The 19,192-nt window shown below is 31.7% G+C and overlaps 3 protein-coding genes across 3 annotated transcripts; 1 reads left to right on the top strand and 2 right to left on the bottom strand.

The window, feature by feature from the left end:
• Positions 1–125: 125 nt before the first annotated feature.
• LOC135124222 (TM2 domain-containing protein CG10795) lies at positions 126–844 on the bottom strand. The gene is made up of 3 exons (XM_064049134.1): positions 658–844; positions 525–606; positions 126–471 (listed from the first exon to the last, which is right to left on the bottom strand). Exons 1-3 carry the CDS (start codon positions 842–844, stop codon positions 183–185), a joined length of 558 nt encoding a protein of 185 aa, XP_063905204.1. The 3' UTR covers positions 126–182.
• A 380-nt stretch (positions 845–1,224) lies between these two features.
• Positions 1,225–2,429, top strand: LOC135124220 (uncharacterized). The gene is made up of 2 exons (XM_064049132.1): positions 1,225–2,167; positions 2,214–2,429. Exons 1-2 carry the CDS (start codon positions 1,225–1,227, stop codon positions 2,393–2,395), a joined length of 1,125 nt encoding a protein of 374 aa, XP_063905202.1. The 3' UTR covers positions 2,396–2,429.
• On the bottom strand, positions 2,413–18,935 carry LOC135124221 (pleckstrin homology domain-containing family F member 2). Its single transcript, XM_064049133.1, has 5 exons — positions 18,824–18,935; positions 18,315–18,581; positions 4,265–4,660; positions 4,131–4,213; positions 2,413–2,970 (listed from the first exon to the last, which is right to left on the bottom strand). Exons 1-5 carry the CDS (start codon positions 18,837–18,839, stop codon positions 2,926–2,928), a joined length of 807 nt encoding a protein of 268 aa, XP_063905203.1. The 5' UTR covers positions 18,840–18,935; the 3' UTR covers positions 2,413–2,925.
• Between the last annotated feature and the right edge of the window lie 257 nt (positions 18,936–19,192).

Below are 19,192 nucleotides of genomic sequence, written 5' to 3'. Positions count from 1 at the left end.
AACAAAAATCCCTAGTTACTTCAAACTTCCACAAGGGGGCTATCGTTATTCATTATGTACTAATCGGCTAATTGTCACCACATCAAAAAGTATTATCTCTTCAACGGGTAATTAGTAAAACAACATTTACTATTTAGTATCTTATTATGATATAAATTCGAAATATTAAATAGCGCCTTAACCTAATCCCCCATTCGCCAGTCGTCTTGCTGCAGCCGAAACGTCCAGTTGTCACTCCTCAACACTTGAACCCCCGGCCCATAATATGGAATTATGTACGCAGACCCATCTGCAGGTCCCACCATTTGTGTCGCAATCAACACAATATCGATCAACTGGCCCAAAAACATGAACCCTAATGTACAAAATTTGGCTAGTCCGATCGCCGGGTACCCCAAATAAAACCGATCAACGCCGAACATTCCCAAAAATATGGACAATAGTAGCGCAGTTTCAAAAGAGTAACCATTCCTGAAATAACCAATTTTTGGAAAATTGCTTTAACACGAAACCAAGTGACTTACGTCCATTTACATGGCATAGTTCTGTTGAACGTGGAGCTGTTGGTGTCGGTGCAATTTAGGCCATCGACTGCTATACACGGAACTAGAAAAACGTGCGTTAGTGATAATAGTCGGGTGATGGTGATAATACAACCTTCGGCTGTGTTGTCTTTGGAGCAGCCCCGAATTTGCTGGGTTTTGGGGTCCACGAGATCGTAGTTGGGGTCAGGGCAGATGTATTGACCCATGCGGAGGGTTTTGCAGTCTACGAGTGAGGGGTTGGAGTTCGTTGTGTACACCCATGCTGTTAAGACGAGGTTTAGGAGAAAGATTTTCTTCATTTTTCATGTTCTCGCATAGTGGTGTCGTGAGGTTATGTTTATGTCATCTGTCATATCTGTCTATGAACGAATCGGGAAAATATGTACATAATAATATGACTCCGTTAGTAAAATAAAATAATAAATACGATGTTGTTAATTAAAGTCAAACAGCTCCAAATTGGGTTTTTAAAGAGTCGTTGTTGAAAAGTGAGGTTATGTGTGTCATCTGTCAAAACATATAAAAATAAATATTTATTATTATAAGATAAGTACAAACACCTTGTTGTTGTTTCCTGTACAAGACTTCTGCGTCATGGATTGTTTCCGGCGCATATTTTGACTGCTTGCACGAATTTTTTGTCAAAACGAAAAAGTGAGGTTATGTGACTTGCGGGGCTATGGCGCGCTATTTAGCCCGTATTTCTGCGAACACGCCGCGTGTCATCTCCGTTTTAGCCCTCTGTAGACCCTCGCCCCACTTTTCTTCCAAATTCGAAGTCGACATTATGGATGAATTCACGTCCCAGTTGATGCAAAGAAAAATAGGCAAGTGGGACCAGAAAAAACGCAAATATGACGCTTTTTTAGAAACCCCAACGCCAAAATTAGAAGACAAACAAACCAATACAGTCACGGAAAAAGTGCGGCCGGATAATCTCGGCCTCATGTTTCAAAATTTATTGGACAATGAAGACACAGAGGGGGTTGTTCAGTTGATAAAGTCGTGTGTTAAGCACAACGCGGCGCCCCCAGCGACCGCGGTGATAAATATTGCCTCGGTTTGTGCTCACAGCGGAGAAAGAGACACTCTTGTACAACTACAAGAGTTATGCCAACGCCACCATCCACAACTATTGAAGGAAAATTCACAGTTTAGAGACTTTCTAGCGCAGGCTGTATGGGTCAGAGGTGACGTTTCAAAAGCTTTGGAGATGTTTGAAGACGTGTATCGAGAAAATGCCTACTTGCGTCGAAGAATCAGGCTCATGTTGAAGTATTTGATTGCTGATTTGGTGACAAATGGCAGCGAGGCGGCGCTTGGAAACATGATTAGTTTTTCAGAACGCATTGTTAAGGATTTCCAAGACTTTTTTCCATTGGCTTGCGTATGGCAAGGGTGTTTTTTAAGTGAGTGGTTTACCGATCAAAGGGTCGCTTTAGAACTTCTAGAGAAGCATAATGGCTTGTGCAAGTCTGTGATCAATAGGATACCTTACGTAGTTTTCATTTCTTTGAAGTGTCACAGGACTGAGGTTGTCTACAGGTTGTTGGAAATACTGTTGAAGTATAGGATGAAGCCCCAGTATTCAAGTGTGTTGGGGTCACTTCTGGATTATCAGTGTAAGATTTATGAAGTTATTAGGGTTTTTCTGATGTGTGCTTTTAGTTAGGCGCGGCGACTGGACCCGCTGCTCTGAAATAATCAACTGGGCCGTGGACAACGAGGTGCCGTTGCCTCAGAAGCACCACATTCAACTGATCAACCTCATTCTTAACCAAAAAATGAAAACTCCGCTCGCCCCTATAGAAAAGAAAGCTGAAGACCGCAACTACGAGTTTAAATTTTAGTAAAATAAAACTGCAAATAATATAAATGTTTTAATTGCGTATAATTATTTCAACAATCGTGTTACTGTGTACTGTGATGATTAACATATTTGGTACACAACTGGACGGATTTGTCTTCCAATTGTGTACAAGTTGACACAGAAAAATACATTTCCCCCCTTTCCCTTAGAAACATTCATTACATAGGCCAACTTATATCACAGTTGCTAAAATGTACATGCTTTGATTTTGGACAGGACCTAATCCACCAGTAAAATATTAGTTACAACTTAAATACTTATGATAAAATAACAGACTGATATCATGTAAATATCAAGAAGTGTAGATTACGCGAAGTATAAATTTGAGCAAGCTTAAATTCATCGAATTTGTAATTGTTTACAAAAATAACAGAAAAATCAACCAGTTCTCAATATCTACATAATACGCTCTACAGATACATAGTACAATCATTTCATATTAAAAATATAATTACTTACTTTACTCTATTGTTACTTTCGTGGGCGCGCTGGAAGTGGTTGCTTTTTTTCTCAATGGACTTCTTCAGTTTTTTCGCTGTCGCCGTAGAATTTAGGCTAAAACGGAAAATTCGTCACCGCCGGGAAAACCCACACTCGAACAAGCAAAATGCAAAACGTGACAAGCAAAAGCAATCGCAACTCATTATTTATTCTAAAGAAAATCGGTCAAACATAACTTACAACAAGAGTAACCGAGGCAGTGACTCTGAAACTAGCACCCATGAAGTCATTATATCTCTATCATTGTAACACTCGCATGTTGTTTTGCAAGAAAATGGAACAGAGAGAGCTCGCTAAACCGTGGAAAATTAACAAATGTGGTTTAATTACAACCGCACGAATTTTCGCAAGAAAAAACGGGTTAGTTTCACCAATTACGTCAAAATTGTCAAACGGGTGGAGTACCAACATAATTATTGTAAAAAATAAATTTCATGACCTACTAGAGGTTTTGTGTGACACATTACAATACAATTTTTTAATTACACATAAAATGTCACTCTGATAGTGTTTGTCCTTCAAGTAAAGGCTTATCGCCTACCAGAAAGTCTAATCACGTTTTTTTTCAAACATAAATGATAACTGATACAACACTAGCAGCTATTTCTTATTGTTTACTCTAAACCACGGTGGTAGAAGTAAGGTGTGGAAACAAGCCGCTCCAATTTGTTGAATAAAACACGCATCCCAGTAGGCTTATTTACTACGAAATAGTATGCAGCACAGTATGTCCACCTATGTATTAACATTTCAACTTGTCAGTGTATTTATGAATGAATTAAGTGACAGATTCGTTGGAGGGAAAATAAATCACAGCACAACGGTTTGTGGTTGGTCCTTGGTGTGAATCGTGTGATTGGTGGATGATTCGACATTTGTGATTGGGTAATAAATGACATTGGCATAAATGTCAAAGATTTAATGCAGTTTTCTATTACTTAATTTCAACTGATCTCTCTAGACGTCGCTGCGGTGTGGACAGCGAATGACATATAATCCAAACCACGCGATTTGTGTTTTCTACCAATGATTTTGAGGAAAGTTATGAATGAGGTTTCCACACCTTACTTCTACCACCGTGCTCTAAACTAAAATAAAATAAAGATAAAACAAGCGAGCTCTTTCTGCTTAGTCATTGATAAGACATGGATAACAATTTCCACAAACCCATTATCACAAAGGAAGCACACTCACTACAATTTTTTTCAACTTACCAAATCGTGGGATTCTGGTTGTCTGTTTGTTTCGTCATCGTCATCCGAGTCTTCCTCCCCAGACGAGTCAGCATTATTTCGATCTGTACAAACTTAAATTAAAAACCAATAATAACAAAAATCGTAGAACACACCCTTCTGCAAATTATCCGTAGTGGTGGTGTGGTTTTTGGCCGACGTGAGAACGTCGTAACAATGTAAACATACTCTCAACGGCTTGGAGCTCTGGTTTGGCAATAAAAATCGCTTATTTGAGCATGGCCCGCAGACCACCGCTCCGCATTTCCGACAGTGGTGCCTCCTGTTGATCAAAGTGAACTGTGACTTTTTACAATGCATGCAGACTGAAGCTTCACCATCGGGGACCCAAACGGCTGCGTGTACCTCGACGGCTTTCTTCCCGCTCTTCCTTAACAGATCTTCGATGCATTTGTTTATGTGCGCCATCCACTCCTGCTTCTCGGTGGCGGTGGCGGCGTAAACCGCGAAGGACTTGGAGGCGGTGCGGATGAGCCAGCCGTTCCGAAATTCTGGAAGGGGTTACTGAATTGCCGGACGAGTATTTGAAAATGGAAAATTGGGAATTGCTGCTATTTCAAGAACGTTAAGATATAAAGTCGAGATTAATATATTTATCCTCACCAAAAACTGATGACGTTTTTCAGAAATTTTAATTAAAGGTGTAATTTATGTTTCTCAATTTTTACACTGTCTACACTTAATCGATGCGAAACATTACAGATTCGATGTACATTGGCAATTCCTTAATTAACATACTAAAAAAAAAAGCCGTAAATACTACCAATCTAAAAAAAGAAAAATGCGGGTGATAGGATTAGCTTTAATATTTGTTTGTCTAGACGGAATTTCCTTTAAACAAAACAACGCTGGCGTTAATTTCGTTCTCATAAACCATGTACTGTTTATTTATATTAAAGCCAAAATATTTTTGCTTCCCGAAGGAATCCGTTTTAAGTTTTCATTTGGATTTTTGCAAAAAAAAAAATTGTACAACATTTCTTGATTTAAGTTTGAAACTGCAAAACCGAATGCTTTGGAATCTTAGGCGTGGTAAATCGTTAACCAAAATTTATTCGTTTATCCCCTCTCAAAAAATTGATGACGTTATCTTAAAATCCTCCCTGAAATATGTAAAATATTTTTACTACATACTTGGGGTTTATCAATGCACTCGTAGTTTTTAGAATTATTTATACAGGGTGACCCAAAAAAATTAACGAATGAGGCAGTTTATTGTAAAAAAAAAATTGGGAATCCAGTGCTGTTATTATTAGTTTTACATTACATTTATCAAATTGATATGCAAAAATTTTGATGACGTAATCACAAAATTTTGTAATGGAAAAACTCCCTTAAATAAACGCGCAGCACAGTTTAACATTGCATACATATCTTTATTTTAACTTAGAAGGGTTATCATAAAAAAATTAAATTCGGAAAATCAAATATGTATATAATACAGTTTTTCGAAAAATCTGGATATATTCACCTTCGACCAATTTTTTGACATCACATTTTTTAATTTAATTTTTTTTTTATTTTTCAATTTTTCGATTTACAATTTTTCAGTTTCTCAATTTTTAATTTTTCGTTTTTTCAATTTTTAAAATTAAACGCTAACCAAAATTTGTCTAATAATGTCCACCAAAAACGTGACGCCATATCCTCAAAATTTTGAACAATAATTATTGTTAAAATTTTCAGTTTGTCGATTAATCGATTTTCGGATTTTTTGATTTTTCAGTTTTTGAATTTTGAATTTTTCGTCTTTTCGATTTCTCGATCTTTTAATTTTTCGAATCTTCAGTTTTCGTCGAATTTTCGGTTTTTTGACTTTTAGGTTTTTGATTTTTGAATTTTTCGATTTTTCAATATGTACACATTTAGATCTTCTATTTTTCGATTTCTCGATTTTTTACCATTTCGATTTTTCAATTTTTTGTTTCGATTTCCCGATTTTTCAATTCTTCGATTGTTGTGTTTCAATTTTTCGATTTTCCTGTCTTTCGACTTCTCGATTTTTCGACTTTGGTTTTTCGATTTATCGATCTTCGAACTTTTCAATATTTCGGTATAACGGTTTTTTGATGTTTTTCCATTTTAAAAATTTTCGGTTTTAAAATTTTTCGTTTTTCGATTTTTCAAGTTTTCGATATTTTAATTTTTCGATTTCCTGGATGTCACGATTGGTCGATTTTTCGACTTTTCAAATTTAGATTTTCGGCTTTTCAATTTCTAGATTTTTAAAATTTTTGCGATTTCGATTTTTCAGTTTTTCGATTGTTCGATTTCTCGAAATTTCGATTTTCCAGTGTTTGGATTTTTCGAAAAACATTTTTTTCGTTGGTTAGGTTATAAAAAATCAATCAAGATTTTTTTTTCTATTTTTCAATTACGAATTATCCGATTTTCCGATTTCTTTAATTTTCAATATTTCGATTCTATAAAATGTATTTGTTTTTTTCGATTTTGCACTTTTTCGATTTTTCAGTTTTTCCTTTCTTCAATTTTTGAAGTTCTTGATTTGATTTTTCAATTTTATTTTTCCATTTTTTTATTCAAGTTTTAGTTTTCCTTGTTATTGGGTGTAAACTTGTTAGGAATAAAGCCTTATTATTATTATTATTATTATTACTATAACTTTCCTCCAATTTTTTAATTTTCATTTTCTCGATTTTACATTACAATTTTTTCGTTTTTTCATTTTCTTTATTTTTTCAATGTTGTCATTTTTCAATGATTAGGGTTTCATAATTTTTCGTTTTTGCAACTTTGTTTTCTTTCAATTTTTCAAATTCTCGACTTCCAAGTTTTAAAATTTTTCGATATTGCAATTTTCTTCCGATTCTTCAGTGTTTCAAGTTCTTGATTTTTATTTTTCATTTTCCTGATTTTTCAGTGATTTTTGATTCCTGGATGTTTCAAATTTTGTAATGTTTCGATTTCAGTTTTTCGATTCTTCCGTTTTTCGATTTTTCGAAATTGTAATATAAATTTCTCAATTTCGTATCACAATTTTTCGTTTATTCAATTCTTGAAATTTTTAATCTCTAATTTTTCAATTCTTCGATTTTATAGTTTATTAAATTTTGCAATTTTTGGATTTCTAAATTATCCGATTTCTTTAAGTTTCAATATTTTAAATCCAATAATTGAAAAAATGTAAAAAACTAAAATAGTAAAACTGAAAAAGTGTAAAATTTTAAACATTATAATTATTATGACATATTTAAAATGGAAACTAGAAAAATTGCAAATCAAAAGTTGAAGAAACGAAAAATTGAAAAATCGAGAAACTGAAAAATCTAAAATTGAAAAACCGAAAAATCAAAAAATCTAAAATTTGAAAAACCGAAAAATGGAAAAAATAAAGAAAATAAAAAACCGAAATGAAAAATTGAAGAAATGGAAAAATGAAAAATCGGGGAATTTGAAAATGAAAACCCGAAAAAACATCATCCGAAAATTGTAAAAATAAAAAGGCAAAACGAAAACTTAGATTTTTTCAATTATTCAATTTGTCGAATTTAAAATTTTTTAATTTTTCGATATTACAATTTTTTGTTCGATTCTTCAGTTTTTCAAGTTCTTGATTTTTATTTTTCATGCTTCTGATTTTTTAATTTTCATTTTCTAAATTTTATATCACAATCGCTGATTTTTCAATTCCTGGATTTTCTAGTTTTTAAATTTTGCAATTTTTGGATTTCCGAATTATCCGATTTCTTTAATTTTCAATATTTCTATTCTATAATATGTATTTGGTTTTTCGATTTTTCAGTTTTTCCTTTCTTCAATTTTTGAAGTTCTTGATTTGATTTTTCAATTTTTTTATTCGAAAAGTTGAAAAACTGAAAAAACGAGAAATTGCAAAATTGAAACACTAAAAATCGAGAAACTTAAGAAACAAATTAATGAATCGAAAAATCGGAAAATCCAGAAACTGAAAAAACGAAAAATTAAAGAATCTAAAATTTTAAAAACCGAAAAATTAAAAATCCAAAAATTGAAAGATTTCACATAAAAAAAAAGAAAAATGATAAAATCAGGACAATGAAATACCGAAAAATGGACAAAATTAAGAAAATAAAAAACAGAAACAAAAAATTGAAGAAACGAAAACTGAAATATCCAGGAATTTAAAAATGAAAATTCGAAAAAAAAAACATCGTAAAACTGTAAAATAAAGAAATCAAAAAGCATAACGAAAAATTCCAAATCGAAAATTTGTAAAATCTAAAAATTGAAAAATTCAAAAGTTGGAAAATTGAAAAAAATTGATATTTATTTTTCATTTTCCTGATTTTTTTAAATGTAAATGTATTTCAACCAATTATATATACATTTTGTAATAATCTGGCGAGTCAATTTTACATATACATCTTTGGTTTCTTCGATTTTGCACTTGTTAGATTGTTCCATATAACAATTTACATTTTTTGATTTTTCAGTTTCTCAATTTTTAATTTTTCGTTTTTTCAATTTTTGTAATTCTTGATTTTTATTTTTCATTTTTCCAATTTTTTAATTTTCATTTTCTCGATTTTTCCTTCTCAATTTTTAATGTTTGGATTTTTTGATTTTTTGTTTCTTCGATTTTTCAAGCTCTCGATTTTTATTTTCCATTTTCCCAACTTTTTAATTTTCATTTTGTCGATTTCACATCACAATTTTTTGTTTTTCATCTTCTTTATTTTTTTCAGTTTTGTTATTTTTCAATGCTTCGGTTTCATAATTTTGCGTTTTCGCAAATTGATTTTTTCAATTTTTCGACTTCCAAATTTTTAGATATTACAATTTTTTTTATTCTTTAGTTTTTCAAGTTCTTGATTTTTATTTTTCATTTTCTCAATTTTATATCACAATTTTTCGTTTATTCAATTCTTCAAATTTTCAATCTCTAATTTTTCAGTTCCTCGAATTTCTAGTTTTTAAATTTTGGAATTTTTGGATTTCTAAATTATCAAATTTTCCGATTTCTTAAATTTTGAATACATATTTCGATTTCATATTTGGTTTTTTCGATATTACAATGAAATTTTTTTATTTTTCCGTTTCTCAATTTCTAATTTTTAATTTTCTCAATATTTCTAATTCTTGATTTTCATTTTTCATTTTCCCAATTTTTTAATTTTCATTTTCTCGATTTTACCTCATAATTTTCCTTTTCAATTTTTAATTTTTGTTTTTTTTCGATGTTTCGTTCCTTCATTTTTTCTAGCTCTCGATTTTTATTTTCCATTTTCCCAATTTTTTAATTTTCATTTTCTCGATTGTACATCACAATTTTCCGTTTTTTCACCTTCTTTATTTTTTTCAATTTTGTCATTTTTCAACGTTTCGGTTTCATAATTTTTCGTTTTTGCAACTACGATATTTTCAATTTTTCAATTTCACGACTTCAAAATTTTAACATTTTTCGATATGTATTACATTTTTTTTCGATTTTTCAGTTTTTCAAGTTCTTGATTTTTATTCTACATTTTCCTGATTTTTTTAATTTTCATTTTCTCAATCACAATTTTTCGTTTATTCAATTCTTCGAATTTTCAATCTCTGATTTTTCAATTCCTCGATTTTACAGTTTTTAAATTTTGCAATTTTTGGATTTCTCAATTATCCGATTTTCCGAGTTCTCTAATTTTCAATAATTCGATTTTATATTTAAGTTTTTCAATTTTTACTCTTTCGATTTTTCCTTTTTTCAATTTTGTAATTTTTCGTTTACTTAATTTTTCAACTTTTTGATTTTTGTTTTTCATTTTCCCAGTTTTTTTAATTTATTTTTTTTCGATTTAATACCACAATTTTTCGTTTTTTCATTTTTAAAATTTTTCTTAATGTTTCGGTTTCATAATTTTTCCTTCTTGCAACTTTAAGTTTTTCAATTTACCAATTTGGCGACTTTGAAATTTAAACATTTTTCAATATTACAATTTTTTTTTCCATTTTTTAGTTTTTCAAGTTCTTCATTTTTATTTTTCGTTTTTCCAATTTTTTAATTTTCATTTTCTCGATTTTGTATAAAAATTTTTCGTTTATTCAATTCATCAAATTTTCAAACTCCGATTTTTCAATTTTCCGATTTTCCGCTTAATACATACCTATTTTATTTTTTCGATTTTTAAGTTTCTCAATTTTTAATCTTTCGATTTTTCAATTTTTCCTTTCCTCAATTTTTGAAGTTCTTTATTTCGAATTTTTAATTTTTCAAATTTTCATTTTAAACTTTTTCGTAATTTTATTTTTGATTTTTCAGTTTTATTTTTCCATTTTTTTTTAATTCGAAAAGATGAGAAATCTAAAACCTGAAAAAACGAGAAATTGCAAAATTGAAAAGGTGAAAAATCGAAAAATTGTAAACAAAAAAATTGGTCTAAAGAGTTTAGACAGTACTTCCCTCGCTGTCGGAAACTTGACGACTGCATGGCTATTGTGTTTTTTTCTCATTACATTTTTGTAGTGGGAATTTAAAATTGCGATGACGTCATCAACATTTTTGCAAGGACACGGATATCAGTTGGGATAGATGTAGTATAATACTAAGAATAAAATTATTGTATTCCCAAATTTTCAGGAAAATGAATTGGGTCGTTTTGAATATTGATTTTTTATAATCAATAAAATAACGAAACAATTTACTCACGTATACGGCAACTGAAAATCGTTTATGTATAAACATTCTTAATTTAAGATGACAAGCGTAACAGCATACGTGAGAGCCAAACAGAGAAACTGTAAACAAAACGACCATCGGTTTTATTGCTTCGACTTCCGCTTATTATATAAAACATTGGGTTTTATTTTAATTCTTGACGGTGAAATTCAGAATTGGTTGATTATAAACATGTCTATTTCACATTCGCGGAACCAAGTGAACAAATGCAGGTCTGTAATGTTAAAGTCGATGTAAATAAGCGTGCTACCCTTATGTTTCAACCGAGTTTTTTCTTTAACAAATTTTGTGTCTACCAAATTGGGTTGGTTGGGGTGTAATACTAATAATAAGTGTTGCCTTTAATTTAATCAATAAAATAAATTGACTTCATTAATTTTTTTTGAACCACCTCTTAAGAAAATCTAAAAAATATGAATGGAATGATAAATCACAAGTACAAACTCATCATATTTTTTGCATTTTAGATAGGATTTATTCAGCAAAATTTAAGGGTGACGTAATCAATTTTTTTAGGAGGGATGAACAAATACATTTTGAACAAAAGTTTACCATGCTTATAATAACTTTAAAATATTCCCAAGATTTCAAAGCATTCGGTTTTCTAATTCCTGATTAAATCGATAAAATAAATTCACGCCTTCATTAATTTTTTTGAGTCACCCTGCATATGCAAATCCAAAAATATGATTGGAATGATAAATCACAAGTACAGACTCATCATATTTTGTACATTTTAGATACGATTTATTCGGCAAACTTTTGAGCTGACGTCATCAGTTTTTTGTAGAAGATAACCAAATATATTTTGACTAAAAATTTATTATGCTCTTTATAACCTTAAAACATCTGCAAGATTTCAAAGCATTCGGTTTTGTAGTTCCTGATTAAATCAATAAAATAAATTTACGCATTCATTAATTTTTTTGAGTCACCCTGTATATGCAAATCGAAAAAATTTGAATGGAATGATAAATCACAAGAAGAGACTCACCATATTTTCTACATTTTAGATAGGATTTTTTCAGCAAAATTTTGTGGTGACATCATAAATTTTTTAGGGGGGACGACCAAATGCGTTTTGATCAAAAATTTACCATGCTTATGATAATTTTAAAATATCTTCAAGATTTCGAAGCATTCGGTTTTGTAGTTCCTGAGTAAATCAGTAAAATAAATTTACGCTTTCATTTATTTTCTTGAATCGCCCTGTATATGCAAATCCAAAAAATATGAATGGAGTGATAGATCACAAGTACAGACTGATCATATTTTGTACATTTTAGATATGATTTATTCGGCAAATTTTCGAGCTGACGTTATCAAGTTTTTGGAGGGGATAAGCAAATAGATTTTGACTAAACATTTATTATGCTCTTTATAACTTTAAAACATCTGCAAGATGTCAGAGCATTCCGTTTTGTAGTTCCTGATTAAATCAATAAAATATATTTACGCATTCATTAATTTTTTTGAGTCACTCTGTATATGCAAATCCAAAAAATATGAATGGAGTGATAAATGACAAGTACAGCCTCATCATATTTTGTACATTTTAGATATGATTTATTCGGCAAACTTTCGAGCTGACGTCATCAAGTTTTTGGAGGGGATAAGCAAATATATTTTGACTAAACATTTATTATGCTCTTTATGACCTTAAAACATCTGCAAGATTTCAGAGCATTCGGTTTTGTAGTTCCTGATTAAATCAATAAAATATATTTACGCATTCCTTAATTTTTTTGAGTCACTCTGTATATGCAAATCCAAAAAATATGAATGGAGTGATAGATCACAAGTACAGACTCATCATATTTTGTACATTTTAGATATGATTTATTCCACAAACTTTTGAGCTGACGTCATCAAGTTTTTGGAGGGGATAAGCAAATATTTTTTGACTAAAGATTTATGATTCTCTTTATAGCCTTAAAACATCTGCAACATTTCAAAGCATTCTGGTTAGCAGATTAAAAATTAAATTTCAAAATGTTGTTTTATAATTTTGATTTTTTTTTCAAAAATCTGGACGTTTCGGGTGAAAAGTCGATTCAGAGTTGTAAACTACATGTGTAGGACTATGTTATTTTATACAATTGAAAACCCATTTACTATGTACAATTTTGAAGTGACGTCATCGCATTAGTGGTGGGGATGATTAGACAAATTTTGGTTAGCGTTTTACCATCTACATGATATTCTTAATATAAGTACAAAATTTCACAACAATCGGTCGAGTACTTTCGGAGATTATCTGTCTAATAAAAATCCGGGACAACAGACGGACAGACGGACAGACGGACAGACAGACGGAAATGGGAGACCTATTTCTTCGTCTTCTAGGGGTCATGAAAGATCGAGAAAACGTAAAAGTAGAGAGTCGGCCGACGGACTCGATTACAATACTTCCTTTGCTTACGCTCGGGAAGTAAAAACTGATGAAATGAAAAATTGAAACATTAAAAAACTACTTCCAAATTTTTCAATTCAATTTTTAGATTTGCAATTTTTCAGTTTTGAAATTTTTCGATATTAAAATTTTTTATTTTCGATTTTTCAGTTTCTCAATTTATAATTTTTCGTTTCCTCGATTTTTCAACTTTTTGATTTTTATTTTTCATTTTCCCAAATTTTTAATTTTAATTTTTTCGACAATAATTTTTATTTTCTCATTTTCTTAATTTTTTAATTTTTCTGATGTTTCGGTTTCATAATTTTTCCTTTTTGAAACTTCAATTTTTTAATTTTCCAATTTCTCGACTTCGAAATTTTAAAATTTTTCGATATTACAATTTTTTTTCGATTTTTCAGGTTTTCAAGTTTTCCATTTTTATTTTTCGTTTTCCTGATTTTTTAAGTTTCATTTTCTCGATTTTATATCACAATTTTTCGTTTATTCAATTCATATCTGATTTTTCAATTCCTCGATTTTCTAGCTTTTAAATGATGCAGTTTTTGGATTTTTCAATTCTCCGATTTTCCGCTTTCTTTAATTTCCAATATCTTATACTATTAAACGAGCAAAGTTTGTATATATATATCTATATATATATATAATGGGTTTCTCGAAAACGGCTCTAACGATTTCGATGAAATTTACAGGTTGGGGGTTTTTTGGGTCAAGAAATCGATTCATCATAGTTTTAACTTCTGAAAATTACAGCTTCATGCATTTTCAGCAATTTTCAGGCAGTGAATTATATTTGTTGCTAGGCAACTTCAGATGACACTACACGAACACGAGATTGTTTTATAACAGAAGTTTGGGTGACAGTCTGACAGTACGTTTGACGTACCTTTTTATCTTCAATTGTACGTACCGAAACATACTCCACTGTATAGAGGACGTTAAAATTCACCTTCTGAGGTTAGAAAATTTACCGAAAACTAAACAGTGAGCGGATAAAAGGCACACGAAAGTGCGTTGAATTGAGATTATTTTGTCAAACATTCATTTCAGAGGTTCCACGGTCGGAGTCAATGTGTGATCGTTTTCCGGGATGGGACCGTGTTATTTGAGTTTTTGGGCTCAACGTTTCGCACACTTTCGTAAGTGGCATCTTCGGGAGCAGGGTGGAGATTGAGAAATTAGGAATAACGCAAAAGAGCACGGTAACTCAGTATGTTAACCACACCAGAGCCGAAACTCTTCTGGCAGTAAGAATGTGGTTGTGACCTTTTTCTCGAGTCGAGAGAGAGAATTAGGAAAAAAAAAAGAACGACAGAGAGAAAACTTGGGTAACAAATAAGATTGTAGTAAATGTCAAACAATAATTCCAGTTTTCTGTTCTTTAATCTCTACATGTCACTTATCAGTGTTTAAAACAAATACTGCTTATGGAATTTCTTTTTTAATGTGTATTTTTAATTAGCGCTTCTACTTCAAAATGCATACTATACGCATATTTATCTGTCCTAATCTGATCTAATACTACCAAACGAACCGAGTGAAGCTCGGTCAACCAGATATTTTCGATTTTATAATACATATTTGGTTTTTTCGATTTTTAATTTTCAATTTTTTCTTTCCTCAATTTTTTTTTCAAAAGTTCTTGATTTCGAATTTTTAATTTTTCAAATTTTCATTTTAAACTTTTTCGTAGTTTTATTTTTGATTTTTCAGTTTTATTTTTTCTTTTTACTTCCCGAGCGTAAGCAAAGGAAGTATTGTAATCGAGTCCGTCGGCCGACTCTCTACTTTTACGTTTTCTCGATCTTTCATGACCCCTAGAAGACGAAGAAATAGGTCTCCCATTTCCGTCTGTCTGTCCGTCTGTCCGTCCGTCTGTCCGTCTGTCCGTCCGTCTGTCCGTCTGTCCGTCCGTCTGTCCGTCTGTTGTCCCGGATTTTTATTAGACAGATAATCTCCGAAAGTACTCGACCGATTGTTGTGAAATTTTGTACTTATATTAAGAATATCATGTAGATGGTAAAACGCTAACCAAAATTTGTCTAATCATCCCCACCACTAATGCGATGACGTCACTTCAAAATTGTACATAGTAAATGGGTTTGCAATTGTATAAAATAACATAGTCCTACACATGTAGTTTACAACTCCGAATCGACTTTTCACCCGAAACGTCCAGATTTTTGGAAAAAAAATCAAAATTATAAAACAACATTTTGAAATTTAATTTTTAATCTGCTAACCAGAATGCTTTGAAATGTTGCAGATGTTTTAAGGCTATAAAGAGCATCATAAATCTTTAGTCAAAAAATATTTGCTTACCCCCTCCAAAAACTTGATGACGTCAGCTCAAAAGTTTGTGGAATAAATCATATCTAAAATGTACAAAATATGATGAGTCTGTACTTGTGATCTATCACTCCATTCATATTTTTTGGATTTGCATATACAGGGTGACTCAAAAAAATTAATGAATGCGTAAATATATTTTATTGATTTAATCAGGAACTACAAAACCGAATGCTCTGAAATCTTGCAGATGTTTTAAGGTCATAAAGAGCATAATAAATGTTTAGTCAAAATATATTTGCTTATCCCCTCCAAAAACTTGATGACTGCAGCTCGAAAGTTTGCCGAATAAATCTTATCTAAACTGTACAAAATATGATGAGTCTGTACTTGTAATTTATCACTCCATTCATATTTTTTGGATTTGCATATACAGGGTGACTCAAAAAAATTAATGAATGCGTAAATTTATTTTTTCGATTTAATCATGAACTGCAAAACCGAATGCTTTGAAATCTTGCAGATGTTTTAAGGTTATAAAGAGCATAATAAATGTTTAGTCAAAATACATTTGCTTATCCCCTCCAAAAAATTGATGACGTCAGCTCGAAAGTTTGCCGAATAAATCATATCTAAAATGTACAAAATATGATGAGTCTGTACTTGTGATCTATCACTCCATTCATATTTTTTGGATTTGCATATACAGGGTGACTCAAAAAAATTAATGAATGCGTAAATTTTTTTACTGATTTACTCAGAAACAACAAAACCGAATTCTTTGAAATCCACTGCGAAAAAAAAAACATAATAGGCATGCAGTCGTCACGTTTCCGACAGCGAGGGAAGTACTGTCGAAACTCTTTAGACCAATTTTTTTTTATTCGAAAAGTTGAAATATTAAAAACTGAAAAAATGCAAAATTGAAAAGGTGGAAAATCGAAAAATTGTAAACCGAAGAACTGATGAAATGAAAAATTGAAACATTAAAAAACTACTTCTAAATTTTTCAATTCAATTTTTCGATTTGCAATTTTTCAGTTTTAAAATTTTTCACTTTTGATTTTTCAGTTTTTCAATTTTTAATTTTTCGTTTCCTCGATTTTTCAACTTTTTGATTTTTATTTTTCATTCTCCCAACTTTTTAATTTTAATGTTTTCGACAATAATTTTTCGTTTTCTCATTTTCTTAATTTTTTAATTTCTTAATTTTTCTGATGTTTCGGTTCCATAATTTTTCCTTTTTGAAACTTCAATTTTTTCAATTTTTCAATTTCTCGACTTCTAAATTTTAAAATTGTTCGAGATTACAGTTTTTTTTTCGATTTTTCAGTTTTCATTTTCTCGATTTTACATATATGTATTACAAATTTTTCGTTTATTCAATTCTTCAAATTTTCAATCTCTGATTTTTCAGTTTCCCGATTTTCCAGTTTTTAAATTTTGCAATTTTTGGATTTCTCAATTATCCGATTTCTTTAATTTTCAATATTTCGATTTTATAATATTTGGTTTTTTGATTTTGCATTTTTCCGATTTTTAAGTTTCTCAATTTTTGATTCGAAAAGTTGAAAAATCGAAAAACCGAAAAAACCAGAAATTGCAAAATTGAAAAGGTGGAATCGTTAACAGATCGAAAAATTGATAAACTAGAAAAATCGAGAAATTCAACAATTAAAAATCGAATAAATGACAAAGTTTTATATCCAAAAATTGAAAAATGGAAAAATTCTAAAATCGTAAAACTGGAGTGTAAAAGTTTAAAATTATAATTATCATTACATATTTAAAATGAAAACTAGAAAAACTGCAAATCAAAAATTGAAAAAACGAAAAATTAAAAATCCAAAAATTGAAAGATTTCAAATAAAAAAAAAAGAAAAACGATAAAATCCGGACATTGAAAAACCGAAAAATGAAAAATTGAGGAATTAAAAATGAAAACTTGAAAAAAAAATCGCAAAATTGCAAAAATACAGAAAATAAAAAATCAAATCGAAATTTTGAAAAATCTAAAAATTGAAAAATTCAAATCAAAAAAGCCGCGGAAGCCACTGTTATACACAAATCTCGCATTTTTTAAACAACCGGCTATACTTTAGGGGCGAGGGAAGTACATACTTTCTTGTAACTAGGACAAATTTACAAGTCTTAACCGAGGTGCTTCCCATGCAATAGGAACATCAGTAATTTTTACATTCTTGGTGTGGCACCAATGTTGCATACAAGCCCACAACGCAATAGCTCAGGTGTGCCATCTTAATAACACACAATACTTCTGGAGCAAAGTTACCAGAATTCAGATACGAAAATAAACGAGATCTACCTTATTGGTCACACCCTCAATATCAAGTTTCCTAATCAAGCGCTGGCGACGTGATGCCTAAAAACTAATCTTGTTGATGCACAAACAGGTTGATATTTTTGACATTTCAAGGTTAGGTTTTAGCCGAATTGCAAGAGCGCTTCACTCATTTCTTTCAATTAATAAATTTTGCCAGTTTTATTTATACCAGCAAGGCTCACTCTAATCCAAGTGGTTTGGAACAGTGTAGCCAACCTGAGAAAAACATTACTAACAGTCGCGCCACCTCGTGGTAACAATTTTTCCACTTTTTTTGCTCTTTCACAATTTTGTGTTTTCACTAGTTTCGTGTAGTCATTTCCGATATTTCACCAACTTTTTTGTTACCTCCGCTATTTCCAAACTCAGTCACTATCGTTGATCCAGCAACAATCCCCCAATTTTCACACACATTTCCCCCTACACTCCACCCCTACTCACGATTGTCGTCTTCTAAATTCTCGAGTTTGACTTCCTCCAGCGGAATGATATGTTGCTTGTTATACTTCTTCTTGTTGATGATGATATTCCCGTACACTAGTATGTCGTTGAACAGGAAGAACTGCCTAGTCTTGGGTTTCTTGCGGCACATTTTCACCAGCACGCCCTCCCCGACGAGCACGCGTCCGGGCACCTCCAGCGGCTGGCCCGAGTTCCCGAAGCAGCTCTCCACCGTGGCTATCCGCCTGGTGTTGGCCTCGCTGTTCACTAGAACGGGAACCACACAGTCGGGAATTACTATCGCCACGGCCACTTCCATCGCGGCAATGAGGGTGTCGAGGAAGTGGGCAACGAGAACGCGCTCGAAAACCCAGGTAAACAGACCATGAAGAGCTGGACGGTATTAAATTAACCTTATAAGGGGCGGGTGGGAGAGGGCGAGGAGCGGCTGGATGGGAGGGAACGGGCGGGAAATGGGGGCTCGGGAGCGTGGCAGAGGAGGAACTCACCCAGTTTGTCCACCATTTCCGCCGATTTTCGCGATTTTCGCAAACACCACTGCCCACTTTCCCCGGATGACAGCTGGCGTTTGTCAAATGTGACGCACACGCCTCAGGCAGGCTGGCCAACTGACCGAGTTCGAGATTGTTTGATAAGAAAAGGGGAGAAATTGAGTTATCAAAAGCAAAAAATACCACTGGAAGACTACAATGGGTACTTGAAGATTTAATAACGCGAAGTGGAAATCAAGTTGTGCGGAAAACACGAAGCGTAATTTATACGCACGTGTGTATTTTGTGTTGCCTAACGAAAAGGGGGACCATTATTTTTTGAATATTGATAAGATAATTTAGCAACATAAATTTTATTTATTTATT

This window comes from Zophobas morio, unplaced genomic scaffold, assembly GCF_036711695.1.
Source record: "Zophobas morio isolate AGI-343-1 ecotype UQ-CSIRO unplaced genomic scaffold, CSIRO_AGI_Zmor_V1 ptg000007l, whole genome shotgun sequence".
Taxonomy (NCBI): domain Eukaryota; kingdom Metazoa; phylum Arthropoda; class Insecta; order Coleoptera; family Tenebrionidae; genus Zophobas; species Zophobas morio.
This window is presented reverse-complemented; position numbering and strand designations above follow the sequence as displayed.